The sequence below is a fragment of the Callithrix jacchus genome, chromosome 12 (genome assembly GCF_049354715.1).
Source record: "Callithrix jacchus isolate 240 chromosome 12, calJac240_pri, whole genome shotgun sequence".
Lineage (NCBI taxonomy): Eukaryota > Metazoa > Chordata > Mammalia > Primates > Cebidae > Callithrix > Callithrix jacchus.
In genome coordinates this window covers 39,325,531-39,338,666 of record NC_133513.1, presented here as the reverse complement: position 1 = coordinate 39,338,666, position 13,136 = coordinate 39,325,531, and the positions used below count along the sequence as shown (strand labels likewise).

Here is a 13,136-nt window from a genome sequence, read left to right as displayed (position 1 = left end):
ACCTTCCTAAAACTGTTTAAAGCTGCTAATGCCCAGAGTCTCTCCTTACTGGACACAGCCACCTGACTTATGACTCCAACCTACACTGCCAGGCTTGTGTCCTGTCCGAGACGATTCATATTTTGCTGGACAACAGACATGCCACACCACCACCACAGACTGTTAGAACAATAAGGCCTATAATCATAACTGTTCTGAAAACACAGAGCTCTAAAGTAAGTAAGTAATAATAAAATAACTTCAAATGCAGGAAAGAAACACAGGAATACACATTTGAGAAACACATGGATCAGAGAAAAACCAAATATGTAAAATGGAGGACTTTAAAACAAAACAAAAAGGTATTGAAATATTGTGTTACCTTTTTGTGGGTATAGGAACCGGTTTCATGTAGAATTGCCACTCTGAACGGAGGCCACCACGTGTGAAATTCCTTCACCCACTGATGCATCACTGTTGTTGGACAGACAATTACAGTTGGACCCAACCCCTCAAACCTGCATCCAAAGGTCCAAAAAGAAAACAACAGTCATCAACTGCTCAAACCATCCCCAAAGCAAACAAACAAAAAACTTAGTTCAAAAAAGAAAATGCAATCTATGGAAAATTATTGATATTTTCTTTAAGAAAAAGTTACTGAGGTTAAAATCCAGTAAGTAAACTCTCTATAATCCCATTCATCAATAACCTGTAGGTGTTAAGAGTAAACATTAAATAATACATTAAGAGATATAACATCTACAGTAACATAAAGGAAAATTTTTTAAAATACTATTTAACAAAAATACTCTTCTTTTCCCTTCTATTACAGATTAGTGAAGTTTTTACACAGTGTATCTTAACCTAAGTGAACATAATAGGATCTTACATTTGTCTGAAGCTTGATAGTCTACCAAGAGTTTTCAACCCACAGAATTTCAATCTCACTGCCCTGCGAAGCAAGCAGGCCAGAAGTACTCCATTGATGAGGGCTCAGAAGGCTGGCGTGGCCCAGGTGACATGGTTACCAGGGGACAGAGGGCTGCCCAGTGGCCAGTCTTCGCTTCTTGCAGCCTGTCCTCACTACACCCCACCCTGCCTGCTCCTCCAAGCCATGAAAGCACCACGGAGGAGCATCCCAGTGAGTGTTCTCTCCTGGGAAGAACACACCGACTGACCGAGTGCAAGCTGGCACTGCTGTGTGGGGAGGCAGTTGAGCAGCAAAGAGCCTTAACAAGAAAAATCAAGAGCCTTAACAGCACTCATTCATTGACTCAGCGATCACAATGCAAACTAATACACTGCATGGACTCAGCAATCCCAATGCAAACATTTATGCACTGGGATACACACTGGAGCATTCTTTATACTGAGGAAAAAGTGGGCACTACCTATATCCATAGTGAAGAGGAAGGCTGAATGAACTACCCCATTTCTTTAACACAGCACAAGCCAGTGGTTAGGGGCACTGCCTGGATCTGAATCCCAGCTTTGCACACACTGTATGATATCAGGCACACTATTTAACCTCTAGGAACCTCAGTTTTTCATTTCCAAATGCGAATAGCAGTATTGATCTTATAGGGTTATTATGAAGATTAAATCAGTTAACATCTTTAAAGTGCTTAGAACAGAACCATATGAAAAATACTATAAGATTCTGTTAAATAAGATGAAATATCATGTAACTATTAAAAATCATTTTGAGGAATAGTTAATAATCTGGAAAAATGTTCATCATAATTTCTAAAAATTATTTATGGAATCACCCCTATTTCCTTAGACATAAGTATAGGTGGACAAACTCGTTGTAGCCATTGTCTCAACATCCATTCCCCTCTCTCTTCTTCTTGAAGAAACTGATTTCTGCAGGTGCCCCTCCTTATTCCTTCCAGCAGACACAGTTTATGGGACTCTGACCACTGCCTGGCTCAGGAGCAGGAATCCTGGCTCATCTATAGCCTCTCAGTGCATGGTACTCCCCTGAAATTCTCACTAGTCCAGAAAGCTGGCCTGGCAAGACTGACAGACTATGTAAGGAAGAATTAACTTCTAGGTTGGAAGAGAGTTTTCTCTCCTGGTCTCCCTGGCTATAGGTACAGACCAATGGTCACTGGGTAAGGAGATCTAATGATCAGAAGGAGACCTGGCCTTAGGCAAAGATCTGGGTCCCTGAAGACATCATTGGGCTGCTGATCATGCTGTGTCCACCAGCCGCCTCCTAAGTAGGTTTCTAGGTATACCATACATTTGTGAACATTTAACCCAGTTTGAGGCCAGGTTTCACTTAGGTGCAGTCAAACATCCTGATACATCCTACACTGTATTCCCTATCTGCATCTGCACTCCTCCTGCCCTTCTGGGACAATGGGACAAGTGTCCCGTTTCTTGTTTGAGATCAATTCCTTTACCTAAACTCTTGAGCTTATATCTCCAGGAGCAACACTCCCATTACTTAGCCAATTTATCTTCAGTCTTGCAGGGGGTTGGGTGCCAGTCAGTGCTTAAGACAAAAATTAAGCAGAAGTCAAAACTAACTGTGGCAACCTCTTCAACGACATACTCAGCTCATGCTACAAGAGGCAACTAAGAAGTGGGACTGACTAAGGGCACCACAGGACCATACGCATTCCTCTCGCACACCTGGAGCAGAGTCACTGTACTCTGCACACTGTCATTCCTCCCTTCCACTCCCTTTTCCTGCCCCACAAAGATGCTATGGAAGCAAAATGCATATACATTACTCCACTGTATATACTACCCCGATGCTCTCTCACTAATTCCCACAATTTCAATTCCAGATGCTGGTAATACCATATCTAGGTCTCCAGCCCAGATTACTCTTCTGAACGCCAGACCACCACACACTACATATCTCACTGCTGACTGGGATGTCCCCATAGCACCACATACCATCCTTCCTAACATGGCTGTCCCCTGCCCCCATGTTTGCAATCCACTGCATAGAATTGTCCCCCACTGTCCAGGTGCCCAAACCAGAAACCTAGGCCTCATCCTTGAGCCAATCTGCTTGTTCTCCACCATGAGCAACCTACACTGAGTTCACATCACTTTTACCTCCCGAATCCTTTTAGTAGCCATGTCTCTCCCTCTACGCTGTTGCTATGCCAGTTCCAGCCACTCTCCTCTCTCATCTGGGTTATTGCATCTTCAAGGATGATCATTTCAAACAGCAAAATCTGAATTCCTCATCCCCTCACTTCAAAACCTCTAATGGCTGCCCACTGGTCTTGGGACAAAGACTAAACACCTGGACCTGGCCTATGAGGCCACGAAGACTGACCTCTGCTTGGCTCTCCAGCCTTACCTCTCATTGCCACTATCCTAACACTTGCTCCTGTGGCCAGCAGCCCCAATCGAACTTCACCTGGTCCTGATTACACTCTTACTCCTCCAGCTACCTTCTACTCAACATGCAGATCTCAGCTTCCTCGACAAAGCCTTCCCTGTCCCTTTCTCTATAAATAAGTTGAGGACTCTTCCTTGGTTTATCCCACACTAACCCTGACAGAATGCAAATCATCTTTACTGTAATTGTATGACTTTATTAAATTAAAACATTTAAGATTGGAAGAAAATATATCAACATGTTAAAAGAGATTATTTCAGAGTTGGGGAATCATGTGATTTTTATTTTCTTACTACAGCTCAGAAATAAATGATTCCTGAACTTAAAACAACTTTTGTGCCAGGCACAGTGTCTCATGCTTGCAATCCCAGCACTTTGGGATACCGAGGCAGATGGATCACCTGGGGTCAGGAGTTCAAGAGCAGCCTGGCCAACATTGTGAAACCCTGTCTCTACTAAAAATACAAAAATTAGCTAGGCATGGTGGCGGGTGCCTGTAATCCCAGCTACATGAGAGGCTAAGGCAGGAGAATCACTTGAACCTGGGAGGCAGAGGTTGCAATGAGCCAAAATCATGCCATTGCACTCCAGCCTGAGCGACAAGAGCAGACTCTGTCTAAAAAAAAAAAAAATTTACAAATAAGAGTAACTCATACAGTGATTAAAATATTAAAAATCATCTACTACACAACTGAAAGGTAATTTGTAGTTCTATAGAAAAACAATAAAATTTTGGTCAAGCCCTAACTTAAATGAGGCCTACCCTTACACTCCAACATGACAAAATGCCTCTGTCTACTTTGAAATCTCCCTTGCCTCCGCTACAATTATTGTCCCTGTACTTCAACTAGGTGGAAAGGGTCAAACTACAAGAGATTCCGACACTTCCTACGGCATTCCTAGGCCATGCTCCTCACCAAGGCAGGACCTGTCCAGGTGCCCCTCAAACTCCCTGATGAGAGCGGGACTCTGCCCTGGCCCCTTCCATGGCAGCAATCCTCTCTAAAAGGATTAAATGCACCAGCTTCTTTCTATCCTCCAAGGGGAATAAAAGAGCTATCATCAATATGCACTTAGCAGGGATTAGAAAACAACCAATCAAAAGCTGTCCAAAATATTTTACAACAAACTCACATTCAAATAAGCATAAACACATGCATATGCTTTTTCAGGTTACACATCACTTTTTCCTCTTTTATAATATGCCTTCTACAAACTGCTACATTGATGACTCACATTTTGCCATCTGCTAGTACATTCTTCTGGCTGAATATCTATCTGGCATTATTATGATGCCCTTTAATTTCTGCTATTTTCTCTCTAGTAGAAAAATTTTGAGATTTTCACACTGAGTTGAGATCCAAGGGCAGACCCAGATTGTTGCTGGATCACAGCAGGACAATCAACTCCATTAACAGTCACATCATCAACTGAACCACCCTTTCTCAACCCTTAATACCTGTGAGATGAACATGAGAAATGGCTAAGTCTACTACAGTGATTAGCATCAATTACCAAACAGACTACAATTCCTTTAATCTCTGATTACCATCGATTACCTCATAAATTTAGGGCAAGGCAGTAGCTCCATGGTCAAATACATCAACCTGCTAGTCATACCCAAAACGTACCAGGAATTACAAAGTAAAATATTTATCCTTGAAAGTTTATTAACTTTAATAATGTTAGAAATTAACAAACTGATTCCAAGACTTTAAAGAATTAACTGAAGTTTGAAAAGTTAACTTTTTTTCTCTTCATTATAAGATTCAGGGGCCTATCCTTATAATATGAATGGCAAAGTGAAAAGAAGGTGGTGTATACATTATGAACAGGGAACACAGCAACCAGTGTAGATGTTTATTAACTATGTATAATATGCTTCACTGTCTTCTAGAAACATGCATACAACATACATTTTTAAAAAACAAATCAAACTTCTTTTACCATGAAGTTTCTTGGTATCACAGAGATACTGTTTCCATTTCAATGTTCACAGTCCTTAAAATTATAACACTAAAATGATCTCAAATTAGGGACCCTCTATAGTTTGAAGAGTTCACAGGAAATATACATAGCCAATGAGGCAGTAACAGTTCACACAGAACTTCATTTGACCTTAAGAGCTATTTTTCTGTAAGACATAAATATAGAGAACTCCCAAGTTCATCTGGTTCCAGAGGAGGGCATGTTATGAAGTTGTTAGGAAGATGTGATCCAGTCTGCCCTGGCACATGTGAGTGAAGGGGACCACACACCTCTGTAAACTTTTACTCATGAGGAGTCCAGGTGTTTGTGGTGCAGCACCACATTCTTGCAAGCCACTTCCACCAAACCATCTTAATAAAGACAATCTGGGCTACAGTCCAATATGCCACATTATTTCATTATAAAGAAGTGGATATAAACATTGACAGTTAATTGATTACAGCTGCTGTTCATTATTAGCCTTGACTTCATTCTTAGTAGGACTGTCAACACTCAAGAGAGCATGTTTGAATATTTAGATCAAAACTACACTGCAGGGATGATTTTAGGTGTCCTAGGACCTGAGCATTAGACTCCACATAAGTTTCATGGTAATAGGAAGGGAAAAAAAAGAAATGGAAAACAAAAAAATCCCAAAAATCATTTAAGAAAAGAAAGAGTCCTAGAAATCACTTGGAGGAGTTTGGGGTAGTCTAGTTACCAAAAACACCCAACAGAGTTGCAGAAAACAAGCCAACCAAAGAGCTTATTTGAAACAGAAAAAGCATTTTATTTAAAACAGAAAAAGTATATTAAGAAAATAACAGTCATAGATAAGACAACACTAAATACCAGCTTTCAACTTTGAGTTTTCCTTTGGTCTGGAATGTTTTCACATGCTTCCACGCAAAATGTAATAGAATTCTCCTATTTGAAAAAAATCTCCCGCTTCAATAGAACCTCCTTGTAACAACAACAACAAAATGTTTAGCGTTCAACAATCTCCAAGTGTTTTCTTTCCCTTCCTACATCTGTATAAATGCAACTGGGATTCTAAAGTATTCGAAGACTCCAAACACTCCTCACATGAAGTACTGATCTGCTAAATTAACGAAAGAGTAAGAAATAAAAACAAAACACTAAACTCTGAAGACTAAAGAAACGTGATCTTGACTCAGTTTATGGCTCGTATCTGGCTCTCTACTAAGCATTTTGCTGCCGATGAGCTGAAATGTAGGAAGAACTTTGGGCAGTTGCTGACTGCAGGCACACTGACACTACTGTAAAGGTATCTACAAATCATACGTAGTGAGTGTCTGAGGTCTCCAGGGCACACCTCCCTGGTAAATATCTTGCTCTTACTCTTTACATAAGCCTACTGAAACACAGGAGCTTGCACTTATCTGGGTTCAAGATGATGAAATATCCTACATAATTTACCTATCAATATTTTTACCAATACCAATTTCTATAAAATTAACGTACAGTTTAAATATGGAAATGCTCACAGTACTTTCTTTCAAAATAAAGTATTTCAGAACTACCATACCAAATAGATTAAATGCTTATTTCTTCTGGAATACAAAAGCCTTAATAGTTTATTTAAATTTCTAAAGAGAATAAATATTAACATCTAAACAGTAACCTACAATTTTAGGTAGTCACTTAGGTTTTGGCCTTAGAATTTATTACAAAAAGTTCATAGATTGGGAAGCACAGAAAGCACAGAGATCAGACAAACAACTTCATTCAAAAACAAAAGAGAGAGAGAGAGCTATCTAGAAATGCTATCATGCACACTCATTTTAAAGGAAATTAGGGAGAATGGCTTCTTCAAAGCTCCAGCTCTCCCCATGAATAGACTTTGTACTTACTGTAATGCTCACCTGGTCTCCTGCCAGAACAAATATTTTAATGTAAAATTTAATAAATGGAACTAAAGGTATTATGTCTAATTTAAAATTCCATATTGTGTAAACTATTGATATTAACATAATTGAGTTTGTAAACAATCCATTTGTAGAAGCTAACCTTAGACATCATATTGACCCAAAATATCTAGTGGGGCTCATCTGCAAAATGAAGCATCAATGCCTGGAATTCATTAAAAGTGTTACATGTTTAATTTCTCCTGCCCTACAGCTCCATTGTCTCGTAAAATTTTTCCTTTGATGTCCTCCACTAAAAGAATTAAAGGAATATTGTAATTGAAATGTCATCAATAATTCACAAGACCCTCCTCCACAGCAATACATCTGATGAAATATTAATTGAGCTCCACAGACTGACAGTCTGCAGAGGAGCACTTGCCTGTAATTTGAACCACGAGTCCTGATCTTGCTGTAGCTCAGACCTGCCAAGAAGGCAATTATCTGGATGGTCTTGCCCAATCCCATTTCGTCTCCCAGAATTCCTCCTGCCTGCTGGCAGTGCAATTCCCACAGCCACCTAACACCTGTCTGCTGGTACCTACAACAACAAACACCAACAAGAAAAGAGAAAATGGCAAATGGTGGATAATACAGATCATAACAGAAAGTACTCATGAATTAATCATTTGGCTAGGTTCTAGCACCAGTCAGAGAAACATGCAGGATGTGTGTTTTACATGAGTATTATATTTATAAGGTCATACATTTTTGATCACCTAGGCATAAAATCACAAATTTTTCTTTACAAAACATTAACACATTTCTAATTAAGCTGATGGACAGGGTAATTAGAGAATATTTCCTTTCTTTTCAACATTAGAAATAGCTTGGTAAACAAGCATAAACTTATTATTTATTACTCACCTTCTGGGGGAAAAAAATCCCAAATATTTTTTATAAAGTTCCATTAATTTTTCTACAAAAAAAAGCAATCGATCTGAATAGCCTCAAAAAAGCAGGACGGAGAACACCAGAACCTACAGCTTATACTGTTGAAAAATCACTTCATAATCATATTCTCTTTTACTAGAAAAAATTAAATTTTAAGGCCATAAACAAGTATAAATAATAGGGCTGCTCTCAAAATTAGTACATAACAGATGATTTTGTCATATTACTAGCAGATGCAAAAAAGAAGTTTAAAGACTCAACAATACAAAAGGTCTTTTTAATATTTCAAAGCAGAAATTGATTCAGGGATTTTACAATAAGTACAAAAAGATCACAGCTATTAAGATTTTAAATAAGGAATATGGGTCAAAGAGAAATAATTTACCCCCACCCCAGCAAAACACAGAAGTTGATATTTTTCTTTCTCCATCAATGATATGTTTAATAACCTAAAAATAAAGTTATTAAGTAAAAATACAAAAAAATCTTTCTGAGAGTGGAAGAAACACTTAACAACAGGGAATGGTATGAAGATTGTATGTCAAGTTTAAAAATCTAAAGCAAAAGTCACTTGAATCAAAAGATGATGGGTTGGATGAGGTGGCTCATGCCTGTAAACCCCGGCACTTTGGGAAGCCGAGGCAGGAGGATCACTTAAGCCCAGGAGTTCGAGACCAGCCTGGGCAACACAGTAAGACCTCATCTCTATATGAAAAAAAAAATTTAGCCTGGAGTGGTGGCACGTGCCTGCAGTCCCAGCTATCTGGGAGGCTGAGGTGAGAGGATCGCTTGAGCCATGGAGGTTGAGGCTGCAGTGAACCATGATTGTACCACTGGACTCCAAACTGGGCAACAGAGTGAGACCCAATCTCTAATAAATAAACAAAAAGATGATAGAAGCTAAGGGATTTTTTTTTTTTCAAAGAAAATATCAAGGCTAAGGGGCTACCCACCTTAAAAGAAGATGGTTTTGTTGTTGTGCTGCCCAAATATTTACCATCTGGTAGCTGGTATGTCTATCTAAAATTTCATTTTGGACTTCAGCTCGTTTAACTGGTTTTATTTAATCTCCTCTCAGTAAATATGTCATAATTAACTTTCCCCCAGTAGTCTACAAAGCAATTCTAGAAGTCTAACTCTAGCTGTTCCATTATTACCTATCACAGAAGGAAAACTCTGAATGAGAATTTTGCTGCTTATTAAGTTTGCAAATTATAATACACACACTGGATATGCACCTTGGAGAAAAGGACTAAAACTCAAAACACGATGAAGTCTAGTACAGCTACAAGATCATTTAATTTGGGAAGAAGGACAAATTCCAAAAATATGTGGTATGTAATCAGAGAATAATGGCTACCACTTAAGGAGCTGACTGCCGAAGAGGCACCAGGCCAGGTGGTTTGGACACAGCCTCACAATCAACCTGTACAAAGGAGATTATCAGCACAATTTATAGTTAGCAAACAAAAGCTCAGAATGGTTAAGTAATTTGCCAAAGGTCACATCGCTAGAAAAAAACAATGAGCAAGCCAGAGCTGAAATCCAGAATTGTATATTTCCAAAGTGATTCTGGAAATGACCTAGACCAGTAGTTCTCAGCCAGGGGTAATTTTTCTCCCAGTGGGACATTTGGCAATGTCTAAAGACATTTTTGTTATAACCGAAGAAGTGCAATAATATAGCCCAGAGAAGCTGTTCAATAACTGATGCTGCACAGGACAGTCCCCACAGCAACAAATTATTTAGCCCTAAATGTCAATTGTGTCAAGGTTGAGAAAACATGATTTAGAAGAAAAGCTGGTTCATGAATCGGCTACACTAGAATAATCTCAACTTTTGAAAAAGACATACTGCAAAAAGCTCTCCAAAAAAACTGATGTGCAATTAGTTTCCAGAATCACTAAATTCTAGTCAACTGACCTCCTTTTGCTGAGATACAGAACAACCATGGGACCAGCTCCCTCAGTCAGGGAGCAAAATCTCCCAGTGATCATTCTGGTGTATTACTCCTATACCATACTGCCTCCATCCTACATGGATCCAGCAACTCCTTTTGCTTGGGGCTCATCAACTTAATTAAAGTGGGAAGAATCTGGAGAGGAGCAATTGAGAAATTATTAAAGGAATGGTGGACAGCATAGGATCCCAGAAGGACTTTGGGAAGGGGTTAAGACAACTAGATTCTCTGTGGCCCAGGAGGGGCAGCATACAATGTGCTGGGTGTTTCCTCATCTACAAATCTAATCTTCAAGGGCTTTCAAACAACATGTGTGTGTTTACAAGATGATCAGCACTACAAAAATGACATTAAAAAAAAAATCTTACTAGGCAGCATGTAAGTCATATCTCTGGCAGGATCCCCAACAACTAGGGATAGTTACAAAGACAGCAAAGAGTGGCTCTTTCCACACAACACATGAGGCTCTCAGATGGTATTTAAAGAAAATTCACTTGCAGATTAAAAGCACCAGCCACACAACTGGTAGATGGTATACATAGCTGGTATTGCTAGATGAGGAGTTAGGAACCTGAGCTCAGGTTTCAGCTGTGCCACTAAATGACTTTGGTTTTATTGTTTCACCTTCCTAATAATAAACAGTGTAAAACAATTAGTTTAAATTAAAACATCTTATAGAATCTAGTTTTCAAAATTTTTGAAAAGCACATAAAAATTACTCTTTAGTGACAGTTAGAGATTTTTATAAATATAAAACATTTAAAAATCTATTCTGAGGCCAGGCGCGGTGGTTCACGCCTGTAATCCCAGCACTTTGGGAGGCCGAAGAAGGTGGATCACGAGGTCAAGAGATCGAGACCATCCTGGTCAACAAGGTGAAACCCCGTCTCTACTAAAAATACAAAAGTCAGCTGGGCATGGTGATGCGTGCCTGTAGTCCCAGCTACTCGGGAGGCTGAGGCAGGAGAATTGCTTGAACCCAGAAGGCGGAGGTTGAGGTGAGCCGAGATTGTGCCATTGCACTCCAGTCTGGATAACAACAGCAAAACTCTGTCTCAAAAAAAAAAAAAAAAAAATCTATTCTGCTATCCCTTGAGACTGAAGCATCACAATGTGACCACAGATCACTGGCGTACCTTGGCACTGCCATACTAATCCAAGATTACATTTACTAGTAATGTAAATGGCTGAAAGTAAGGTCAAAAGATTGACATTTGTCATTTGACTGCTAATTAGATAGAAAAGTGTACTTGCTGGGCAAACTTTCATAACAGAAATTTAAAAGTTAAACATTATCTTGCAGAAAATAGTACTTAAATGGCTAATTATACCTTCTGACTCCCTTGTGTACAACTCTATACCCTGTTAATTCAATTCCCCAGAATGCAGCAAATACAGTAAAAAAAATATATCTGCAGTTTAAAATTAAATTGACCTTGCTAAAACATAATCGTAAAAAAAAGTAGACTCCATCAATGCTATTACTTCTTTTCATATAGCAGAAGAAAATGAACAGAAGTTTTATGACATTTATAAAATATTTAAAGTCCTATTTTTGCAGAGATTAAAACAACACAATACAGGAATGTGCAATTAAGACTAATTTAAAAAATATATATTATTTATATTAAAGAGTTCTGTCAATAAACTGAATCCTAAACATGTTTAGTAAGCAACGTTTATTTCTATTAATTGTGAAATACCTTTGCTAGAAAATCTGACATTTATACAAAAATGCACACTCAAGTTGATTCTTGAGGATATTTGCCAGATCACTTACTATGCACACACAGAAGTGTCCTGTCTTTTTGAAACCAATTTAATCTATAATTTGGGTATCCTTTTGCTAGTACAACACTGATGCTATTTGGCCTGTTTCTCAATAAATAATCACTTTAGAGAAAACAGAGTTGCCAATAAATGTGGTCTTAATTTACCTTTCCATAGTTAATTTTCATTTGAGAGAAGCAATAAACAAAGCAACCACCTCTCTGCAAATATTATTAAAGATTAGGATTTCAACCTCTACATGGTTGTTCCTCGTCCAGTTGTGGCAATCACATCAAGTCATTTCACATCTTTAGAGTTTGGTTTTCTATAATGTTTAGTGAGATAAAATAACTACTCTTCACTTTCCACTACCCCTTGTAGAGAAAAATTAAAACTATAATATAAGCTCTTTGAGAGAAACTATAAAGAACATGCTGTTTTTAAGTAGACTTCTTCCACAAGTTTAGGGCATGGCTGACAGCTGAATCTATAAAGAAAGAACTTTGCATCCTGCTCTCAACTACAAATTGATGATACAAAAGAAAGAGAAGCTATGTAATGGTTTAACTTCCTAAATGCATCTAAAAAGCCTTCCAAAAGTATCTTGTTAAGTAAATCCCAGGAGGGATGAGACTGAAAATGTTCCTCAGTATTTACATTCATCATGGGAGACTGGCCAGCCCTCACAGACGACGTGCACGCATCTATCAGGGAGCATCCGGTCATCTGCAACGCTTGGCCTTTACACATGAAACTTAACTTCAAATAGCAACTTAATCTTCAAGGTGTTGCCATATCTTCTCTTTTGACTTTAGAATGACATCTACATAAAATATTTAGATGCATATTTGGTCAGTTCAAAAGTATTATACCCTCAGGTACAATATAAGACACTGACAATACCTCTAAAGTTTTTTATTTCCACATAGAAGGAAAAAAAAAACCCTTCTTAATATTGATTTCAATATGCAGATCTTCCTATTAATCTGATTTAGGAAATTAGGAGTTTGTCACCTTAAAATTACTAAGAACAAAAAAATTATTCAACATCAATGGCTTTTAAATGTGTTGCTTTTAGTCTGCTGAGACATGTCCATACAGATTCATCAGTTTACAAACAAACCCAATGCACCCTTTAGTCAATTTATTATCATCTAATTTTAATGAACAGCATGTGGCTAAAATTTCATTTGACAGTATCTGCAGTTGCAATAAATTGCTGCAAATACCTTCAGGGCCCACAGGTAACTACTATGTAATTCCTAAA

At 38.4% G+C, this 13,136-nt stretch overlaps 1 protein-coding gene across 4 annotated transcripts in view; it reads right to left on the bottom strand.

The window, feature by feature from the left end:
• The window catches only part of ERCC6 (ERCC excision repair 6, chromatin remodeling factor), a 104,514-nt gene that overhangs the window by 58,269 nt on the left and 33,109 nt on the right, over window positions 1-13,136 (bottom strand). For all 4 annotated transcript variants that reach the window (XM_078345342.1, XM_017978911.4, XM_009009555.5 and 1 more), the window contains 2 exons: window positions 7,628-7,786; window positions 362-497 (listed from right to left, as the gene is read on the bottom strand). In XM_078345342.1, coding sequence (XP_078201468.1) covers window positions 362-497; window positions 7,628-7,786 — 295 coding nt within the window. The remainder of the gene's footprint in view (window positions 1-361; window positions 498-7,627; window positions 7,787-13,136) is intronic.